The sequence below is a fragment of the Carassius auratus genome, chromosome 3, assembly GCF_003368295.1.
Source record: "Carassius auratus strain Wakin chromosome 3, ASM336829v1, whole genome shotgun sequence".
NCBI classification, from domain to species: Eukaryota; Metazoa; Chordata; class Actinopteri; order Cypriniformes; family Cyprinidae; genus Carassius; species Carassius auratus.
Window position 1 is genome coordinate 8,857,192 of NC_039245.1, and position 23,267 is coordinate 8,880,458.

The 23,267-nt window shown below is 38.2% G+C and overlaps 2 protein-coding genes and 1 long non-coding RNA gene across 6 annotated transcripts; 2 read left to right on the top strand and 1 right to left on the bottom strand.

Moving 5' to 3' along the window:
• Positions 1–1,993: 1,993 nt before the first annotated feature.
• Positions 1,994–2,994, bottom strand: LOC113046792 (mpv17-like protein). Its single transcript, XM_026207786.1, has 4 exons — positions 2,842–2,994; positions 2,688–2,758; positions 2,341–2,370; positions 1,994–2,221 (listed from the first exon to the last, which is right to left on the bottom strand). The coding sequence occupies exons 1-4, from the start codon at positions 2,909–2,911 to the stop codon at positions 2,132–2,134; spliced, it is 261 nt and encodes an 86-aa protein (XP_026063571.1). The 5' UTR covers positions 2,912–2,994; the 3' UTR covers positions 1,994–2,131.
• Positions 2,995–3,502: 508 nt separating this feature from the next.
• Positions 3,503–5,073, top strand: LOC113046796 (uncharacterized). The gene is made up of 3 exons (XR_003276175.1): positions 3,503–3,549; positions 4,788–4,944; positions 5,033–5,073. It is a non-coding gene; the product is annotated as an uncharacterized LOC113046796 (long non-coding RNA).
• A 5,142-nt stretch (positions 5,074–10,215) lies between these two features.
• LOC113046801 (pyridoxal-dependent decarboxylase domain-containing protein 1-like) lies at positions 10,216–23,007 on the top strand. Of its 4 annotated transcripts, none has more exons than XM_026207807.1 (24): positions 10,216–10,462; positions 11,140–11,213; positions 11,356–11,424; positions 11,614–11,688; positions 12,465–12,614; positions 13,187–13,376; positions 13,504–13,572; positions 14,210–14,288; positions 14,400–14,484; positions 14,619–14,667; positions 14,757–14,858; positions 14,985–15,110; positions 15,214–15,264; positions 16,320–16,364; positions 17,467–17,524; positions 17,808–17,878; positions 18,007–18,112; positions 18,563–18,734; positions 19,482–19,600; positions 19,685–19,806; positions 19,907–19,999; positions 20,342–20,438; positions 21,457–21,555; positions 21,696–23,007. In XM_026207807.1, the coding sequence occupies exons 1-24, from the start codon at positions 10,442–10,444 to the stop codon at positions 21,923–21,925; spliced, it is 2,352 nt and encodes a 783-aa protein (XP_026063592.1). In that variant the 5' UTR covers positions 10,216–10,441; the 3' UTR covers positions 21,926–23,007. The 4 variants fall into 4 exon arrangements, with proteins under 4 accessions (XP_026063592.1, XP_026063603.1, XP_026063613.1 ...); XM_026207818.1 differs by having other exon boundaries at positions 10,218–10,462; positions 12,468–12,614; XM_026207828.1 differs by lacking the exon at positions 16,320–16,364 and having other exon boundaries at positions 10,219–10,462.
• The last annotated feature ends 260 nt before the right edge of the window (positions 23,008–23,267 follow it).

The window sequence follows — 23,267 nt, forward strand, 5'->3', positions numbered from 1 at the left end:
TTTTGCAAGCATGTGATCCTGCCTAATCCAACACAGACAATCAGTACCAGAAAAGCTGTTTATCTGTTACCCAGCGTCACCTGCAGTATCTCATAAAATCTACATTTAGCTGTCCCGTTTCACAATTCACCTCACATACACTTTCATAAAAACAGCACCACAAGAAACTGTACAACTCTCCACAAACAAAAGAAAACACTGGTTTATCTAAAATGCATTGTGTAAACTGTGGAAAGCAATATGTAATGTCACATTACACTGCCGGAAGAAACACGGAGCAGTGGATAAATCAAAAGAGACTTTAATAATTTCCAATACAGAGTAAATCCAACATATGAAACAGGAGGTTTACACACATCACTGTAAGACCTGATAGAGACAAACTGAACAGCCTAGTTCTTATAAACACAGGGCCATCGGGGGAAGACAGGTGACATCAATGGAACATAATCCAATTAACAAAACAAGGACAGGAACATGACCAAATAAGGGAACAGAAACCTGGAATAAAACATGACAGACACAGTCTATGATTCTGACATTAGAAACAACAGAAGGAGGGATAGGTGGGAACTTGGGAGGAGGCTGAGGAGGAGGATGGATATCCAGGAAGGGGCCAGCAGACAGAGTCCAGGGAGGAGACAATGGGCTTTGAGCAGGAGGAACCCAGCTGGACCCCACCCACAGCCATAATGTCGACCCACGGTGGAGCCAACGGAGAGAGGATTAATGGAGGAGGAATGGCCGCTGACTGCAGGGGTCCGACCAGTGGTGGCAGAGCAGGTGGCGGAGGAGCCCGGGGCAGAGACTGTATAAGCCAATGAGATAGGCGGATGTCGATGATCCGGGGGCCAGGATGGAGCTGAGGGCTTTGGCGACCAAGGCAGAGATGGAGATCCGGACATCCACTGTGGAGCCAGAGCGACTGAACACTGAGGAGCCGAAGGGGATGAAGGAAGGGATGAGGTGCAGCTGGAGGAGTGGAGTCCCGAGGTGCAGACTGGTTGATGGCAGAGCAAGGCGGAGCCTGAGAAACGAGGGAGCCTGGTGGAGATGGTGAATCGACGGGTGACAGTGGAGGCAAGGGACCTAGGTGGAGCCACAGGGTCTACAGGCCGAGGCGGAGTTTGGCCCTCGAGACTGGAGGCGGAGGTGAGGAATTCTTCAACCATTGTGACTCTGGAGAATCGCAGACCTACGGAGCTCACACCGCATAGATGGTGGGCTGAGGGCAAGCAGAGGGGATGGCAGACGACAGCGGAGGAGGCAGGTGCGTATGGGAGGGCAGGCATTTCTGAGCCTCCAGGCATTCAGGGATAAACTCTGGATTGGGAGCCTCTTGAGGGTGCATTTGAGGAGCGTGGACTGGAGGGCGCTTTCTAGGAGCGGAGACTGGAGGGACTGGACTCAGGGACTGGAGCCCTCTTCGGTTTGGCACTTGTTGCACCAAACACAGCTCACCCTCAGGGCACAGGGCAATCAGGGGAACACCGGTGCCATCAATGGAACATAATCAAACTAATTAACAAAATGAGGACAGGAACATGACCAAATAAGGGAACAGAAACGGGGTAAAAAAATTACACAGACAGTCCATGATCCTGACATAATCACAATAAATATATTTTTTACAATTTTAAGAAGATAAAAATCTTTTTAATACTGCATCCCATATGAGTACGTGCATGTAAACCTTATGAGTAAATGCTTCTTCATTTCTCTTTAGAAAGACAGTTATGTTTGGATAAAACACTGAACAGTATGTACATTTTTTAAATATTTCAATAAATTCCTAAGTTATTTGGGTTGAATGGCAACCTAACCTGGGGCACAAATGTCACAAGGCCCGTCCAACCCACCAAGTGAAATTTATAAAAACACAATGCATTTCCTTTAAGTAATAAATAAATAAATTGAATCACATAGAACAAAACTATATAAAGTAAAACTGGGTTGTTCAACATAAAAAGAAAATGAAAGGTGTACACTTTTAAGTTAATTTAATATCACTCTTAATAAGATTTTAAGCAACAAGATTTATAAACACAACGCAGCCTGAATACAGTACCATTGTGGGACTGAACTGTTCATCCGCAACAGCGCAATGATGTTCATAAGCACCATTGTGTCTCTATTTCTCCTCATCTGTACTACGAGGTAGAATCCGTTTTTTGGGGGACATGATCCAAGCGAAGGCTACCGCTGCTGTGCCATCCCCACTCTGTCGCGAGAAACATAAGAAGGTGGCCCACAGGAATGCTGAACAGCCCATGAATGCCGTCCTCAGGTAGAGAGGCAACAGAACAAAATTCAAAAACTGAAAGAAAATACAGATCTTACCTGCATGAATGGCCAGTACATTAGTCCAGTCTGTAAAGTAAAAATATATTTACACTGTCATCCATAAAAAGTTAGATGTTCTCAATTAAATTTTATAATAAATGTATTACATATATATATATATATATATATATATATATATATATATATATATATATATATATATATATATATATATCTCAGTACAAAATCCTGGAAGATGCAAAAGGTTCAGAACTTTAATGTTTTAGAAAAATGTATGTACTGTCCATATTTGATTTAGAATTATTCTCTGTAAAGGAAGTTGTTAATGGGCTAATTGGTAAAAGATGACTTATTATTTTTGTTGGGTCATCAGTGGGGCCTACCTTGTATGTATTAAAAAACTTTTCTCGCCAGTCTGCAAATATGTCCTCTTTGCCCTCCAAGAAACTCACACCTGTGAAGACAATGAATCGAGTTATTAAATAAACAAGTGCGAAATATGTGACTGAAGTGATTGACATTAAAACAGTACTTTACCTGTGTAGAAGACACTGGTCGCCAAAGGTGAAGCAAAAGTTTGGTTCAAAAGCAGTTTGCGTATAATCATACCGGCCGATCTTCCCGGGAAACGATGTTCTAAAGCTCGCAGCCAGAAGTAATTGAAGTTCCCCTGGAAGCTCAGCGCCACGATCGCCACGTTTCTCGTGTGCCTCCAGTCCATCTGATCTATGGGGTCAGAATTGTTGCATTATTCCAAATAAATAGATTATTATCCATAAATAAATGTAACGAGATTCACAAAAATATATCAAATTCACAAATAAATGTAAAGAGTTTCGCAAAAAAATATAAAACTCACAAATAAATAAAATGAGATTTGCAAATAAAAAAATATATATTTACAAATGTGTTTAATGTCACAAACACAACTTTACCTGGCATTTATTTGTGAACCGCTGTCTGTGCATTTGTAAATTACTGCACGCATTTGTGGATCGCTTCCTGTGCATTTGTGGATTTGAAACACTTCTAGGGTCGACGTGCAGATAAATCCACAAATAAGTGGACTCCACCCACCGTCTACTTAACCCAATCAGACAACGCCCGTGTTGCACTGACCAATCGCAGCACGCTCTCTCTCCAACCAATCACGTTTTGCCTAACAACCAGGGCGGGATCAGACACATGAACGCAGTCACTCGCTACAGTCTCTTCAACATGGCCGATCAAGAGGAGTAAAGACAGGTGAGTGATGCTAACACAGTAATTAACTGAAGTTTTACCAGGTTCTTGATATGTCATCATTTGTCATAACAAGTGAGGTAGTTTGACAATTTACACCATGATTTAATAAGTTATTATTTGCTCTCAAGCACCATTTCGAAGACTGTCGCATTTGTCTGCCACATACATCAAGGGTGTCTTAATTCTAAATTTGGCCTATTATTCATTGTGAGGTGTAAATTGTTGTAATTTCTTTACTTTTGAATTTCTTTACTTGTGGCCTACAAAATGCGACCTCCTTGAGAAAGCAGCCATCGAAACAGTCAGCGGATTTATTTTACATTTAGAATTACTGAATTAGTTTATTAGATTAAATAAACTATTAATTAATATTGAGTGCAAGATGAAGAATATGTGAAGCTGCGGGTAGATTCGATGTGCGCCTGTAGTAAGGTTGCCAACTGCCCTAATTATACAGATATACGTTTGGGGTAAGATCTTCCACTGCATATTACATGAGACTCGGTTTTATTCCCCCTTGTCACCCCCCGCAGTGGCATCGTCTCAGATACTACGAGTATGTGTGAACTGAGGGTCATAAGTTGTTGTTACGTTACCTGTAATGCATGACATGTTAATTGAAATTAACTGTCGAAAAGAACCAGTTTTCGAAAAAAGAACCTGACTTCCCATCACTAGTGAAAAGTTGGCTTTCCTCATTATTATGTTCCCTTGTATATAACTGGAACGGTTACTCCATGCACCTTTAAACTACAGTCTGTTCAGTTGAATATTTGGCTGCAGTTTGTGTTTACTTACTGTTTGTTCAGGGCCTTTCTGCACAAGGTGAAAGTGCTGCTCGGGCATTAGTGCAGATCATCGCCAGGGATCTGACACCAGGGCCAAGCCGCTCCACTAATTACTATTATATATAATGCTCATTACTGTAGTAACATCCAAAATAAAACTATAACGTTATTTGTAATTTAACTAGTGTTTCCCAGTTTTCTACCTCTCTGGTGTTTTCTGAACCTATCCGTCCGTCTGTGTTATTAAATTTTTTTTTTTTAAGGTAATTAAATGACCACTTGGTCATGTAGCATGTTACATTTAAAAATATTGTTGGAATATTGGCTATCTGCTAAAAATAAAAAAATCTAAAGTACTGTGCTGTATTTACCAATTAGACTAATATTTCATTATGAACAAGGTTTATTTCATTGATCAAAATGTTCTGTGTTTGTTATTATGCATTTTAGGACAGTGAGGCAGCAAATGACAGACTAATCCACTTTCTGAAGCTTGGATTACCCCAGGAAAACATCAGTAACATTTTAGGTGTCACTCATACAACTATCATTCGTTGGATGAGAGAATGTGTTTGGCCAGAGACAGAATCCAATAATTAACCCTGAGGTAATTATTTCTTCTTACAATGCTTTATTGGTTTTGCTCTGTTAGATTAACCCCCCATATTTAAAATGATTTATTTGTTTACCTTTAGATGGAATATTCAGACTCAATGGCAGTTGAACAAGATGGTGGAAATGCTGACCATGTTCACTTTGCAGTCAACGTGCCTGTAATTCACAGGCCACAACTCACAAATGAGCAAATTGACCCACTGCAAGTGTCTGATTCATTTGGAGTAGTAATTCACAGGCCACAACTCACAAATGAGCAAATTGACCCACTGCAAGTGTCTGATTCATTTGGAGTAGATGTATACCTCAAGACTCTCACATATGTACAGACTTTGATTGAATAAAGGGATATTTGAAGGTTTATTTCTGCTGCTCTAATTTTGACAGCAAGGTTGTAAATGTGTATATATAGTTGTATCTTAAGTAGAACTTGTGGAAACAACCTTTTAAGACATGTAAAATAATTAAATTTATTTTAAAATGTTATTGAAGTACTTTATTTATTATTATTACTTGTACATAGAAAAAAAAATTACATAGAACCAGTGTCCAGAATTAAATGAGTCCAAATCCAGTGGAGGATGTGTTAGCACAAGCTTGCAATGTAGATGCAAAGTTATCCATTGTGGTTATTTCAGCTGGTATCATCAGGGTCCTGCTGCAGGTAGAAGCCTTGAAGTATCTTCCATTCCAAACATTTACCTGGAGATTCTTGGATGGGACTTCCCATCCAGTCCAAAATGATGTAAGCTTTTGTAGCTGGTCTGTAGTAACTGTGTGGAAAAATAATCAGAAGATGCATACAAACAACTCTTAACATTTTATGGAAGGTTGTATGCATTAAAACTGTCAAACTGCAATGAGTCTTAGAATGAGAAGTTTGAAAAATACTTTTTACAGGATTTATATTGTAATTAAGCCATTTATAATACATATTAAAACAATAAATATCGCTAATTTGATTTGCAAAGTATTAATAAAAAATATAATCTTAAGAACATCTAAGTGTACTCAACTGTGCTCTTTTGAGACACCATAAACTAAAATGTGCTTTTAATATACTACCTCTATTTAAAACAATATGTATTTAGTTACCACTTGTAGTACAAGAAGTTCAGTTGGACTATAAGTGGTAACTAAATACATGTTATTAATACTTCCAATCATAGTAACCTGAACGACATACCAATTTTTCCTCAAATGTGCTTTATAATAAATTACAATAAATCTATGAACAGGCTGTGGTCATGTCATGCATTACAGGTAACGTAACAACAACTTATGACCCTCAGTTCACACATACTCGTAGTATCTGAGACGATGCCACTGCGGGGGGTGACAAGGGGGAATAAAACCGAGTCTCATGTAATATGCAGTGGAAGATCTTACCCCAAACGTATATCTGTATAATTAGGGCAGTTGGCAACCTTACTACAGGCGCACATCGAATCTACCCGCAGCTTCACATATTCTTCATCTTGCACTCAATATTAATTAATAGTTTATTTAATCTAATAAACTAATTCAGTAATTCTAAATGTAAAATAAATCCGCTGACTGTTTCGATGGCTGCTTTCTCAAGGAGGTCGCATTTTGTAGGCCACAAGTAAAGAAATTCAAAAGTAAAGAAATTACAACAATTTACACCTCACAATGAATAATGGTCCATTTTAGAATTAAGACACCCTTGATGTATGTGGCAGACAAATGCGACAGTCTTCGAAATGGTGCTTGAGAGCAAATAATAACTTATTAAATCATGGTGTAAATTGTCAAACTACCTCACTTGTTATGACAAATGATGACATATCAAGAACCTGGTAAAACTTCAGTTAATTACTGTGTTAGCATCACTCACCTGTCTTTACTCCTCTTGATCGGCCATGTTGAAGAGACTGTAGCGAGTGACTGCGTTCATGTGTCTGATCCCGCCCTGGTTGTTAGGCAAAACGTGATTGGTTGGAGAGAGAGCGTGCTGCGATTGGTCAGTGCAACATGGGCGTTGTCTGATTGGGTTAAGTAGACGGTGGGTGGAGTCCACTTATTTGTGGATTTATCTGCACGTGGACCCTAGAAGTGTTTCAAATCCACAAATGCACAGGAAGCGATCCACAAATGCGTGCAGTAATTTACAAATGCACAGACAGCGGTTCACAAATAAATGCCAGGTAAAGTTGTGTTTGTGACATTAAACACATTTGTAAATATATATTTTTTTATTTGCAAATCTCATTTTATTTATTTGTGAGTTTTATATTTTTTTGCGAAACTCTTTACATTTATTTGTGAATTTGATATATTTTTGTGAATCTCGTTACATTTATTTATGGATAATAATCTATTTATTTGGAATAATGCAACAATTCTGACCCCATACTGATCTCTCTGCGCGATCACGCACTGATGCACGAAATCCCCGCCGGCGAACAAGCATCCGTACAGAGTCACATTGCTTATCCAAGGCAATAACTTTGCTCGTCTGAAAAAAGATTTTCTCATGATCAACGAAACGGAAACGTGTTGTGGGCCTACTTCTAAATCGTAACCTTTGTAAATGACTTAGATGGACACGAAACAAAGCGGTGACCAGACATTGACAGACGGTGGCTTAGCTCATAAAATATGTTGCTCTACAAGTTAAATATTCTAATAAACTCTATTATCTCTAGTCAGTCTGGTTCATTCTATTTATAAATAATATATAAAAGGCACAATAAATAATGGTTTGACAGCTCATTGTGACTCTTGGTGAACATAAGAAACATTAGTAGATCATTACAATGCACTGCCAAATAAAACACAGATCAATACAGTCCTTGGGTTTAGTCCATCTTCTCGGACTTTAAAAGAGACAGCAAGGCAAAAATACGGTTCATTAATCCATTTAGCAATTAAATTAAAAGGATCCAGCGCGCGTTCATCCAGTGATCAGCAGTTTCCCGTTACTCTAGTCAGGTGCTCAAATCCCACATTAAAGCTGATCTGTATATAATACAGATCGACCACATATTCAGTAAGACCAGTTACTAGAGTTTATGTTCGTGCGATCAACATTTACTGAGACGTTTATGCTTACACAATGTTAACATATTTCATCCTTATAGTAACTGCCTCATATAAAGTTAATCTTATGTGCCACTGTTTGAACAAATGATTATTTGAGTCGGATCATCTCAATGAATCGGATCTTTTTCAATGAATCACATTCATTGGTCTTCACGTTAGTTTTTTTTCCTCTTCTTTTTTTTTTTTGGAGGGCAACGAGGGCATATTTGGAGACTGGTGAGAAAAGTTGTTTATACAAGGTAGCCTATAGATTACCCACCAACAATAATGAATCTTATATCAGTTACAGATAATAATTTAGTGATGTTTAAATCAAATATATAGTTGAAAAATCCCTCGAACATTCAATTCTCAAGTCAAGTCAAGTCTCCTTTATTGTCAGTTCTTCCACATGTAGTACATACATACAGAGAATCGAAATTGCATTACTCTCAGACCATTGGTGCATACAGATAACACTAACAGTAGAGCCTAAAAATCTAGATCAAATATAAAATATAAGATACAGCTATGCAATAAGGGAATGCAAAAAATACATGTAATAAAATTAAAAATAAAGTTAAATAAAGCAACGCAAGGCACATGGCAGATAGAGTGCAAATCAGTGAAGTGAACAAACAGTGCAGGTAAAAAAAATTTAGTGCAAAAAAAGCTTATTCAGTCTGATTAAAGTGACAAAGGGCTCTGGCTCTCCTCAGTTTGCGGAGGAAGTAGAGACACTGTTGTGAATTCTTAGCCAATGCTGCGGTGTTGTTGGTCCAGGAGAGGTCCTCTGTGATGTGCACACCCAGGAACTTGAGTGCTGCTCTCTACAGTCGCACCATTGATGGTAAGAGGAACATGCTGAGTGTGTGCTCTCCTGAAGTCAACAACAATCTCCTTCATCTTCTCCACGTTCAGAGAGAGATTGTTGTCAGTTCACCATCAGGCCAGGCGGCTCACCAAGAAAGTCCAACAGCCAGTTGCACAGCGAAGTGTTGAGATCCAGCTGGACCAGTTTGTAAATGAGCAGTTGAGGGATGATTGTGTTGAATGCTGAACTGAAGTCTATGAACAGCATTCTGACATATGAGTTTTTTTTCTCTATATTTGTGAGTGCTGAGACGACGACAGTGGAGATGGCATCATCCACCGGTTGGACCGATATGCAAACTGGAAGGGGTCCAGGTAGGGGAGATGGCTTCTTTGGGACTGGAATTATGGTGGTAGTTTTGAAACATGAGGGTACAACAGCCTGACTAAATGAGATGTTGAACATGTCTGTGAAGTCTCTCAGTACACGCCCAGGAATGTTGTCAGGACCCTGAGCTTTGCGTGCATTGATCTGGCTGAAGGATCTCCTCACACTGTCTGGGGTCAACGTCATCACCTGGTCGCCGTGCAGTCTTCTTTGCAGTGATGCTGTTCTGTTGCTCAAAGCGAGCGAAGAAGGTGTTCAGCTCGTTCAGCAGATAGATGTTGCTGTCACAGGTCCATGGTGGGGGCTTGTAGTCCGTAATGGACTGTATCCCTTGCCACAGGCTCTGAGTGTCTCTGCTGTCGCAATTGATGGTCTATTCTCCTGGAGTACTGTCTTTTAGCCTCTCTGATGCCGCGGGACAGGTTGGCCCTGGCTGTTCTCAGGCCCACACCCACCTCATCTCTATATCTGAATGCAGCGTTCTGTGTCTGCAGAAGTCTGTAGACCTCCCCTGTTATCCACGACTTTAACTGAACCTTTCTGAAAAAAAGTACATTATAAAATACTTGAATAACAGCAATTTTACCAATAAAAATGGATAAAAACATGTTTACGACTTACTTGTACGACAATTTTATCAGCACACAAATCAGATTAGTTTTTGTGAACAGAATTTGAATTATAAAAAATGCAAAAATATTGTGCAGGTGAAGTAGATTAATTTTAATGCAAATCTTATTTTGGTTCTCATTTACTATGTTTTTGAGCACAGTCGTGGCAACAACAAACTGAACATGGCTCACGTTACTTTTATTAAAACATAAAAGCATCTGATCGCCACCATAGACTGTATAAAAACAGATGTTAGATGTCGAGATGTCAGAGACCACGTGATGATGTTAAAGGTTTTTCGAACCAAATTGTTTTCGAACGAACTGTTCGAAAGAGCCGATTCGGATCGGACTCGACATCACACTACACTGCATCTGTCTTTGCATGGGGCCAAACCACAGGGGGGTAACCGAGGAGCTCACGAAGACTGTAAAGGGGGCGTATGTTTAGGCTACGTCAGCGCTGCCAGCGTGGAGCGACATGACACCAGGAAGTAACACTATTCAATTGACTATACAAATAACGAAGAGAGAGGTACCCGAGGTGGATTTTTGTGCCTTTTGGATTTGCTTCCGTAAAATTACACAGCACACGACGACGACGCACAGGGGCACGGAGAGTCCAACATAGCATGGATAAGCTGCCCGTGAAGGTAATGTAGAGCAGCAGACGGACTCGCTCAATGACTGAAGTGCAGGAAGCTTATTCACTCTCATTGCTTTAGAGAGGATGATGCGGAGCTATGCCGGATTCAATATAAGCCACAGTCGAGTATTTGTTGTGCGTAAGGCTTGATAAAGTTTGATTGAAAAATAATTTGTGTTACAAAATGAAGTGTTGTGTTGTAGCAGGATGCGCATGGGGACATGACATGAAATATTTCCTCGTCTGGACAAGGTGGACGTACGTGTGTTAAAAAGAGCCTTGTCATCCGACAGGTTTTCGTCGTTAACACACATCCTGAATATCAGGAATTATAATAAAGAACAGATAATGGAAGATTTAAAACAGCGCTACAGGCTTATTTTACACAAGCTGGCACAGTTTACAAGTTGAACAGCGTTTGTCAAGTCTGCCAGTTGTATGTGTTATTTATTTTGTGCTTCGGTGTATTATAATGTTATGAACGCACTATTATCTCAAAAGGACAGAGGCCTAAATGTTCCTTACTCTCTCAGTCAGCGAAAGTGCCCTAAAGCCCGAGGAGTCATTTTATTTAATGTGACAAGAAATATGATATACAGCCATTGTTATCAATTTGTGAGTTCTCTATGTTTCACTGCATTGCCCTTCAAGGATAACCATATACATTTTACTGTGCAATTGTAGATGATGGACCCTACACTTGCTGAGATGGGAAACCATCTCTCTGATGCCATGAAGGTTTTGGAAAGTGGAAAATTGTGAGATTTCACCTTTCATGTTCCAGTATTTTCAGAAACTGCATTTAAAATGCCTACACTAAGCCATCTTCATGTTAGGTTGACAGTATGTCCATAGTTCAGTTACTATTATACAAATATAACGTTGTGTGGATGTATTTAGGGAATCTGAACAAGGCAAAGAAAAAAGAAAGTTGAGTTGGAAAGACATTCCAGGACCTTTGCAAGGAGAGTGAGTGAGCCTTTAATATCACACTTTACATTTACACTGTTTCTTGTCTTGCTCTGTAATTCTGCCCTGCATATTTCTAAGGCATTTTATGGGGTTTACACTACAGTCAGCGCATATTAGCTATAAAACACTTTGGAGCCTCTCTTATCCTTTTCCTTTTTCCATTTTCCATTATTATTTTTCTGACAGTGGACAGGATGTTGTCAGCATACTCCAGCTTGTCCAGAACCTGATGCATGGAGATGATGACAAACTGGGTCAACGGTAGGTCACAGCATTATAGAGCTGCTTACTTTGTTGTCCTAAAGCCAAGAAATGAATCCCTTGAAAATTTTGAACAGGTTTATTTAAAAAAGATAATAATACTTCTATTCACAAGGTCAAGGATGCATTAAATTGATAAAAAAAGTGATGTTATAGTAATGTTACAAGTAAATGCGTTTTTTTTTTTCTTTTTTCAAAAAAAAAAAAAAATCCTGGAAATAAATATCATGTTTCTAGAAATATATGTTAAGCCCAACTGTTGGTAATAATAATAAATATTTATTGAACAGCAAATCAGCATATTAGAATGATTTCTGAAGGATCATGTGACACTGAAGACTGAAGTAAAGATGCTGGAAATTCAACTTTGCTATCAAGAGAAATGTAGAATAATTTAAAAATACATTACAATAGTTTCTTGAATTGTAGTAATATTTCACAATATAACTAGTTTTACTGTATTTTTTGATCAAAGAAATGCAGGCTTGGAGAGCATAAGAGAAAAATGTCTTACAGACCCCAAACTCATGAATGGGGGTGCAAGTAAAATAGAACAGTAAAATAAGGTCTGTTATACATATAGCAACACAGAAAAGTCTCCTCAAGAAAGGTTAGTTGTATGCATTATTTTACTGATAAACCAAACCTATTGTCAATTAGTCTTTGGGGTTGGTTCACAAATTACTGTTAAGACAGAACAGCTGCATTATATTGCACCGAGAGCATGTGTCATAAACCCCTCTGCGTGTGTCTTAAAACTATGAACCTCTGTTTAGCAGTATGCAGAACATCGGAGAGCAGGGACACATGGCTCTACTGGGACACAGTCTGGCCGCATATATTTCTGTCCTGGAACGAGAAAGATTGAGAAAGCTGACCACCCGGATCCTGTCGGATACCACTCTCTGGCTCTGCAGGCTTTTCAGGTACGCTCAGGTTCTCTCTTTGAATTCATGTGGTTTCGGGGGAATTCTCTTCTCCCTGTTATACAAATACTTCAAAGTGATATAAAGCTATTTATAGAAATGTGTGTTAGAGGATTAAGAATAACCTCCCACTTTGGCTCACCTCAACAAATTTAATCGGTGGTGTCCTCACTTAAAAACATGGAGCTTTTTATTTACTTATTTGTTGTGTGCAGTTATCATTTAAGACAGCTAGGTCATGATTTAAAATAGGTGCTTTTCCAGTTTTTTAAGGTGATCATTTTTTTAAGCAAATTATTGTATGGTTTTATATGTCCTACAGATATTTTAAGGATGCACTGATATTATAATTTTAGCTTTCATGTAATGATGGATAAACAGTAATTGGCTAATATTAAAGTTCTATACATTCTATAAAGTCAAAATAAATAAATAAAAAAAACACAAAACTACAATCTGATTTTAGACATCACAACGTTAAAATGTACAGAATGAAAATAGATATCCATTTTGAGATTTGAGATTACACTACGTTTAATTAATATATTTCTTTAATGAATTCTTTTTCATAGATATGAAAATGGCTCCGCATATTATCATGAAGATGACCGTGAGGGGCTGGTGAAGGTGTGTCGGCTAGTTATTAATACTCTTTATGAGGACTATGCTACAGAGGGCTTTACAATGTTCAGCTCTAAACATCCTGTGATTTACCAAAGTGCTGCATGCAGACCTGGCCTGGGACAGCATCTCTGCAGCCAGGTATAATGTCACCTCCACATCACACCTCAGTGCTGCAGGATCTGAAATGTTTCACATTATGTGTGTTTACATGTAGTGGATACTGCTTGCTTCGATTAGACAACTTTTTTTTGTGTTTGCTTTTCAGCTGGGACTGCCTCTGTCATGTCTTTGTATTGTGCCCTGTAACACCATGTTTGGCTCCTTGCACCAAATGGTAGGAAGCTGGCTTTTGGTAGATACGTTTAGAACTTAAGTATGTTTTTAAAAAAGGCTCACCAAGGCTGCATTTATTTGATACTGTAAAATCAATGAAATTGATAAATATCATTGCAATTTAAATTAACTATTTGAATATATTTTAAAATGTAATATATTCCTGTGATCGCAAAGCTGAATTTTTAGCAGCCATTAGTTTAAACTTCAGGGTCACATGATCCTTCAGAAATCATTCTAATCTGCTGACTTGCTTGTTTTTAATGTAAATAGACAACTAATTTATTTAGAAATTGGTTTAACTGATTTATAAAAGTAAAAAATCATTAGAATAAAATATAAAACAAATAAATATTCAAATTTGCTGCTGCTCAAAAAACATTTTTTTTTATTGTTATCAGTTTTGCTTCATAAATATTTCTGTGGAAACCATGATACTTATATTTTTAGGATTCTTTAATGATCTAAAGTAAAAAGAACTGCATTTATTTGAAATACAAATATTAATAGGCATATTAACATAACACATTAAAAAGAAACTATTTGTTCAGAAAAGTGCAAGCAACAAGGCAGTGTTGATACAATTAACAGAAAACCTGTTGAAATGGTGTGTTTTTCACTTAATTGTCTTCTCGCAGGATGTTGCATTGCTTGACAAGCTCATCAGAGAGGATCGTGAATCAGGGAAGGTTCCACTGCTGTTGATAGCTAATGCTGGTCAGTTTGCTATTAGATCTTATTTATTCAAGCAGTATCGTTTTGGCTTGTTTGTCACTTTGATGGTTGTCAGTTTTGCATGCAGTCATTAAAATCCATTTAATCTCTCAGGAACGCCAGGTGCAGGTCACACAGACAAACTCAGTCGTCTGAAAGAGCTCTGCGTTCAGTGCAACATGTGGCTTCATGTGGAGGGGTTGGTATTAGCTGGTCCTATTTTTGGAGTACCTCTTTTACTTGATTTTCTTTTATATATTGAAATAAACCGATCTGATGTGTATAATTAATATTCATCATAGTTTAAATTGACTTTCTGTGCCTTTCTTTCAGGGTGAATTTGGCAACACTTGCTCTTGGTCAGGTCTCTTCTGCTGTGACGGTATGTTGTGATTTTTCAGGCGCACATATGCCGGCATTTGTTTCCTGTTGTAAAGTACATGCTATTTTTTTCTTTCTCTCTCTATCAAGGCGGCCACCAAGTGTGATAGTATGACTTTAACACCGGGCCCATGGTTGGGCCTGCCAGCTGTGCCTGCTGTCACTCTTTACAGACATGAGGATCCGGCCCTGGTAAGTTGGACTGTTATTTTAAGGACTAATCATCATTTTGCAGCACATAAAATGGAAATGGAATCCAATGATATGACAGTGTTCAAATACCTAATGTTGATTATCCTCTCTGGCGGTTGGGGGCAGTCTCTTGCAGCAGGTCTGACCTCCAGTCAGCCAGTGGAGAAGCTTCGGGCTTTGCCTCTCTGGCTGTCCCTTCAGTACCTTGGGCATGATGGGATTTTACAGAGGATTAAGCATGCCTCGCAGCTAGTGAGTACCCTACCAACTTCATTTTGGATGCCAACTTCGATGCGCTGTACTTTAAACACAAGAATGAATCTGACCTTGTGGGAACTGATCTGTCTCCCTGTAGAGTCAACAGCTGTTGGAGCATTTGAAGACACTGGCTTCAATAAAAACCTCGGTAGGTGAACTTGTCTTCATCCATTTAGCTGTTAGACTTTCAGAGTTGCATCACGATCCCCACAAAGAAGTATCAGTGAATCAGAACTATTTTGAAGCTTCTGCATATCAATATTTCCTCTGTCCTGAGTTGGTATTTCTCCCTTCATTTTATAAATGGATAGTTCACCCAAAAATGTTGCCCCATTTTGTTCCAAACCAGAATGACTTTCTTTCTTTCGTGGAACACACAAAAAATGTTTTGAGAAATGTTCACACTTTTCATACGGGCACATAATGAAAATGTGAACTGGAAAAAGAAGCTCCTTACAAGTAACATAAAAGTGGCCCATGTGATTTGTGACCCATATACCAAGCCATACAATAGTTTTGCGCGAGGAACCGATTTATATATAAGACATTATTCATGTATCAGCTTTCCTCAAATGGCATGACAAAAAAGGTTTGGTGAATAGTGGTAACTAAAACAAAAACTATTCTATATAACTGAAATAAAATATTAGAAAAACTTGAACTTAAAAGCTTGAAAAATGAGAAATGTTGCCACAGTAACAAATAAAAAATCTTTAAATTGAAATACTTTACTAAAACTGAAATAAATGTAAATGAAAGTTAAATAGAAATATTCACTTTAAAAAAAGAATAAAAAAAGCAAGCATGTGTCACAATTACTAAAACAAAAGGTAAAACAAAAATAAATACAAATAAGATCTATATATAGAGTATATATTTACTATTGTAATGACTTGAGGGTAGATAGATGATGACAAACTTTTTATTTTTTGGTGAACTATCCCTTAAAAATCTGGATGCCATCAGACATTTCTGCCATTTACAACCAGACAGTATCACCATGTTAAAATATGTCAGCTGAAAATATTAATACATAATACATTTGGTAGCTTAATGACACATCTAAAAAAAAAACTTTATTTGGCAGCTTCTTGAAATGTAGTCCTTTTCTATATGTCAGTGGCCCAACGTTTTCCTGTCAGTCAGAGAATCTAGGCTAAAACCTTAAAAGCAACCACCTCTGTTCTGTGTCGCCACCATTAGGATACCCTTGACAGTGAGGTGTCTCTCATCGAGGCTTTGTGCATGGTAAAGAGCAGAGTGTTCATCATATGTATGTTGGCGGTGTGCTTTGTGAGCGTCAGCACTGTGTGCAGCTCTTATACTGTATACATAGTGTGGTAGTGAGCGTGGGTGCCTTGGTTTCAGGATGTGGTGTCTCATTCCCGGGTCCCTCCCATCTCCGGGGGCTCGCTGCGGGACGTGCTGGGCTCTCTTATACTCTCTATTGTAGGTGGGACCAACCCTCTGCCTGCTTGATCCCAACCCCACTCCTTCTCACTTTCACTCGCGCTGTTTCTCCACTGTTCCCTCCCTCACCATGTCCACCCATTAGTGCTGGTGCTCAGTTTAAAGGCTTTTATCCATGTAAAGGCCTGCCAGTGCTACAGGCATGTGCAAAAACATTTAGGAAATGTCACTTCACAGAGCTTGATGACTCGCTGGGCATCAATGCTGGACCTCGCTTTGGAGCAATGATGCAGCATCATGGGAATTCAATTGATTAAAATGGCCCTTGTGAGAGATGGAGCAAAATAAAACCGTGACGTTCCTGTGTATAATACTAAAACTCATTCTATTAAGTTTGTTTCTTCAAACTTAAGTTAATTCTATGATAGCTACGACTACATAGCTATAACAGGGACCACAGTACAACATTTATTTAATGTTTTTAAGAGATTCAGAGCGGTAGAGACACTTGATGGATATTTTTAAGGTTTCACTTCTTTAATTTATGTATAAGGTTTTTTTTTGTTCATGAAAATGCCCATTAATCAGGAAGGAAGCATTGTTTGATAGTAATAAAAATGGGTAATTTCTCCTGTAATTTAATGACATAAGCTTTTTTTAGTTTTAACACAGGATCCAGCGTCACATAGACATTCCAGCAACACTACTGCTTGACTTTAGGTCATGTGCCACATTGACCTCCAGATTGACCTGCCAAACCCGTAGCTAGTAAACAAAAAGCCTCTTCATGACATTGCATCAAAACATTTAAATACCAAACCAATTTCACAACAACATGGTAGTGCTCACAGCATGACATTAAAGCCTCCTGTATGCTCAGACGTGTAACAGGTGTTTCGAGACCCTGTCCCCACCCTCTGTGTCTCTCTGATGTTTGTAGGTGGAAGATGAACTGAATTCTCCTGTGGTGGTGTTCAGGTTTTCACAAGACAGCACTCGTAAGTTTTCTGTCCTTGTGTGTGTGTGTGTGTGTGTGTGTGTGTAAACCATTCAAAAGTTTTGGGTCAGTTGTTTATTTTTTTATTCAGCAAGGTTACATTACATTGAAAATTAAAGTGTCAGTAAAGATGTTTGTTACAAAAGATTTCTAATAAATGCTATTCTCTTTTTTTACTTTCGATCCATCAAAGAATTTTGCAAACAAATGGGTTTTTACAAAAAATATTATGCATGTAAATACTAAGAGACATTAACTTAAATACACAAAACTTTCATTTTCAGCCTCAAGTGGCAGCTCAGTGGAAGGATTTTTTGCAAGGGAAAGAGATGTCCTTGATGTCTTTAACAGATGGGTAAATGCTTCTCTTTCTCACAATGTATTTTGAGAAATAAGTAGGCTGAATTTTGAGCATTTATAATAGAGTGCCGAGATGCTTTTCTTACAAATGAGTGACCCGACTGCTTTGATCTGATTTGACAGTTGGGTGAACAGTTGGCGCAGCAGGTTCCCTTAAGTGGTGTGGATGTGGTTGAGCTGGAAGATGAGGGCACATGTGTTCGTTTCACCCCCCTCATGACCGCTGCAGGTAAGACATTTGGAATGATAAATAAAAATCTGAAAAACTAACACAATGTTCAGGCCCAAGCCATACTAATTTAAGAAGATATACAGGTGAGAGCTTATGAAATTAAAAATCAAGAAATCCTGGGTTAGGTGCAAGCTCTAAAGCCTATTTTAAATATTTGCAAGGAAGAAATAAGAGGAAATTGGCTAGATATATTTCTGTCATATGATTTAATCTGATATATAATATTTATACAAATAATAAGTACCATAAAATTATATCTATTATTATTTTACAAAATATTTTTTATTAGTAGTAGTTATTATTTTAGAAAGATATTTCAGCTAAATTAGGGGCTTGAGGGAACTATTCTCTGTCCTCAGTGTGCAAAGATATAAAAGTTGTTTTGCGTTGATGAGACCCAGTTCATGTTAAGATGTTCATGCTAACATTGGTGTTATGTGTGTGCAGCTCTGGGCACTCAGGAGAATGATGTGGCTGCACTGGTGGAGAAGCTGGGAGAGATGATTCCAGTGCTGAGCTGTACCCTACGCTACAGACAGGACTTCAAAGATGAGGTTCTACAACAAGCTTCACTCTCGTACATTGAGGACCTGAGCTGGCCTGGTCTCGGAGGTGTGAGGTGAGACTCTGTAGTAAAACCTCCATCAGTTTACAGCACATTTTACATAACATTCATGCATTTGACATGCACTTTTACCCAGAGTGCATTTAAGGTATACATTTAGTCAGTTTTGTGCTCTTTGGAAATCGAAAATGTGACCTATTTTGCCAGCTGTGCTAAAAGGATACAGTGACCCTAGTCTCAGCCTCAGACATCACGACTACTCATGTTGGCTGAATGCCTGATGCATATGGCACACAAAATTGGAAATGCTTCGGGAGTTTCGAAGTCGTCATCGGATTGGTTGAATTATACAAGATTTCCGGGAGATGTGCGTGTCGCATTCTTTAAGGTTCCATCTGGAAACAATATGATGTGATGCCAAACCCCTTAATGTTAGAAGGAATCTGTTGTGTTTAATTACGACTTATCAGGATCAACTAAATGCTGGATTCTCAAAAGTATGTGAAATATTTAATGCTCACGGCATAGAATCTTTAAAATACATCCAAGAGTTTTACACACACACACACACACTCACACACACATACATTGTTATTGTGGTGACATTTCCACACCCCTTATCATGACACAGTACAAACTGAGCGTGATTGGTTGTTTTAGCTGTCAGTCAAATGGCTTCTTGGGCGGTCCTTCCCTTTCAAAGAGGCCAAGGTTCTGTTTCTCACTCAAAGAAGGTAACTTTGTTGCATTGTTGTAAGTTTTCACAGTGCTAAACATGTTATTTTTGTTCATTTTTATCAGGTATGAGCCCAGAACCACAGACCTGGATGAAAACAAGAGAGAACATAGTGTGGAGAAGATCAACAGTGACTTGCTTAAGAAGCTGATGGAGCTGGACACTGACCTGTACTTCTCTGGTGGTAAATATCTGATGATCTTATGATTGTAGAATTGCTTTAATTCACATGAACTCAGTGACCTCAAACCCTCTGTCTTGTGTGTAGGTCCTGAGTTTTGTGAGGAGAAAAATTGCATATTTATTGGAATGGCAACAGAAGACCTGGATGTGACAGAGTTGGTGGAAACTATAGTGTCTATTGGAAGAGAGATTGAGGAAAGTGGAAAGGTTTGTATTGATTGTCGTTTTGGACAGGTGTTTAATAATTAAAGTAGACAATGAAAATCAGATACATAATAAGATATATTACATCTATGTTTGTGGCTAGTTGTTTGAGAACATGACGGAGGTAGTGAGAAGAGGCATCCAGGAAGCTGAGCTGCAGCTTCAGAAGGCAAATGAAGAGAAACTTATAGAAGAGGTGAGTGTAAAGGGACAAAATCTCATTTAAACCTGTAAAATAAAACTTTATGACATAAAATGGATGAAATATTAGTTTTATAAGTTTTAGTTTTTTCTTCAAATTGATTTCTAGGTCAAAAAAGTAAATGTGTGACATTGATCATGTGACTCATGTGGGATCGTGTTCTTTTTTCCATTGAAGATACAGTTAAGATAATAGACAACATGGTCATCAGGATTCACATAAGCAAAATACTAAAATACCAAATACTAAGACATTCAGTAATTCACTTTCATATTCAACAATGCTTGGGTAAATAATTGTAATAAATATTAAAAAGAAATTGTAATTTATTTTCAGGGAGTACTTCGACAGATCCCCCTGGTGGGTCCTGTGCTTAACTGGTTCTCCCCGGTTCAGGCCTCTGTCAAAGGAAGAACTTTCAACCTAGCTGAAGGTATAGATGTTTAAAAGGGGTCATGAACTGCCTCTTTGTTTATTTTGTACTGTTCTCTGAGGCACATTTATGATGATTTTTTTTTTTTTTTTTACATCAAATAACACCATAATTTAAAAGTTATAGGCTATTTTCTGTCCTGTTTTGACCCCCTCTTCAGAACGCTCTGTTTGAATAGGTGCAGCGGATTGTAGACTCGGAAGTAAACGCCCACTGCTACGATTGGCAAACAGTTGTGTATGTTTGACAGCCTACAGCCTTCACAGATAGACGCAGCAGTGATTTAGGCTAAGAACGCATAAACACTCAGTACATATCAAACGATCTTTAATAACAGACAAAGCTCAATAGTGACCATGTAATAAAAACAGTAACTCACACTTGTGTTGTGCGACATTGCTGTCAGATCCAATATAGTTGCCACAGCATCGTCCTTTAGTTTCAATCTTTCTGAAAATCCTGCGCTGAATTGTGCCTAGTTTGTAAATGAATCCACGGTAAATGAAGTGAACAAAGGACCATGAGGTCTGGATCTTCATTCAAAATAAAAGTTCATCCACTCTTTTCTAATGTTGGGATCAGAAGTAAGGCGATGCAAATCATTTGGTTTTTGCGTTGAACTTAATTTGCCTCTCTTCTTATTTACACTACATGCGTGAATCAGTGGGCGGGGCTAAACAGGCAGAGATGTAGAAGGAGGCGTTTGTCTTCTGTGGAGGCGGTGCTTAGCCACACTATTACATCATAAAGTGACTCATTCAACAACCTGTCATTTTTGGCAGATTGGCTTCAATAAGAGCTGTTTTTAGACTAACAAGAACGTTTGGCGTTCTGAAACTTACAGGATGTTTTTACAGTAAAGTAACCTCTTATATGTCAAAAGATCAAGGTTATCTTGATTTCTCAGTTCATAACCCCTTTAAAAATGTTTGTAAAGCACAAAAATGTCAAAGTGTAAAACGAATTTCCGATTAATTGTAGTTTTCAGGTTTTTATAGCGTCTGTTTTTCCTCCATAGGTTGTCTGGACAGCACAGAGCCTGTGTATTCTGTAAAAGCCCAGATGAATAAAGAAGCTTCCCTCGATTCCCCCAAGTCCATCACCAAACGGTTTCCAGGTAATGGTAACATGTTGATCTGAGATCAGTGTGGCCCTAATTGCATCTAATTACTTTGTGTCCATTAAATAATTAAATCACATTTGGTCTTTATTGATGTTTACAGAACTCTCGGGTTAATCATACCATGTGATTCACAGGTCAAAAACTCTTCCGGCGGCACGGAGCAGGCTCAGACTCTGTCAGTGATACCAGTTCTGTCAGCCAGCTTGAAGAATCGTTCAGGGAAATGGCACATGTGCGGTCCAATAATGTAGATGAGGCAGAGGTCCCTGAGGAGCGTCATGTACACATAATGGAGGGAATGGCTCTGTCAGACCAGCGTGTACCAGAGGGCCAAGAGACAGAGAGTGTAGACACCCTTAGATAGGACCAATCCTAAATGGATGTCCAGAGGTTGGCTTTGTGTTATGGAGGAATTTTGCGTCCATGACCTTGATGCCTTGAGCAAACCACTTTTGAAATTAAGAAAAGAAGCAGCTTTAAATGCAAATAACAAAACACTGGAATTTCATGGAAATAATGTCTGAAAATGCATCCATTTTTCTTAATTATTACATAATCAGTTGCACATTGTTTGGTTAATCATATAATATTGGGTCTTTATGTGCACTGCAAGTATATCCTTTCATTATGGGTGACATAGTCGTTACCTTTTGGTTTTGGATGTTTGTCTTTGTCATCTATAGGCCTGTCTGACAGGTTTTTTCTGATCCATTTCCACACATTATTTACACAACACAAGGGCTATTGTGGCTCTACCGCCATGTATATTAATGTCAAAATATCTTGTTTGCCAAAAGCTGGTCTTTCTTTATGTATTCTCCATAAGTTTCACTCAGCTGTTTCTAATCAAAAAATAGCCTTATTGCACTTTCATGTATAGAAAGGTCACACTTTAATCAGAACAGCAAAATATTTATTTATCCTATAAATAATTTTATTTGAGGACGTTAGGCTATTAAGAATTAAGTAACGTTTGCTATGTGTCTAAAATAAATTTAAACCAAACCGATATCCATCCAGAACTTTTGGCTTTTCCAATAGTTAAATGATTATTATACTGTTCTCACTGTGAAGTTTCAAAGAAGTGTCTTTGAGTAAATGTTACATTTTTGGATGTGTATGAAGGCTAAATATAATGTACTGAAATTAAGATCCTTGTTTGTTGTTTACACTGATGTTAATTGTTTTAGCACACACACACACACACACACACACACACACACACAAAGCTTTGCTTCTGGGGCAATTATGTGGTTTCATTTAGCATATAGATATTGTGTGAATTATTCATGAGAAGTAGTACTCACTACAACTAGAACACATCCATCCATATTTTGGGGGCATAAAATGCTCTTCATAACTGTGCTTCCTTACTGAATTGTAGATCTGTCATCTTTTTCAAAATGATTCTGTCTTAACTGGTGCAATAAATCATTGGGATTTTTCCTTTGGGGAGGCAAGTGCTGACTTGAAATATTGTGTTAAAAGTAAGAATAGAGTGGTTTTTATAATTACAATTTTATTTTACAACGAACAGTTATGGAAATGACAATAAAGAAAATAATACTAAAACACAAAAAATAGCTTGGAGGTTTATTTTTTATTTATTTATTTTTAACTCTGTCCTGAACTTCTAATCGTAACTTCTATATAACTGAAGAAGTTAGTTAAAACCGGCTGCTTTGTCACACCTTTAAAATCCTATA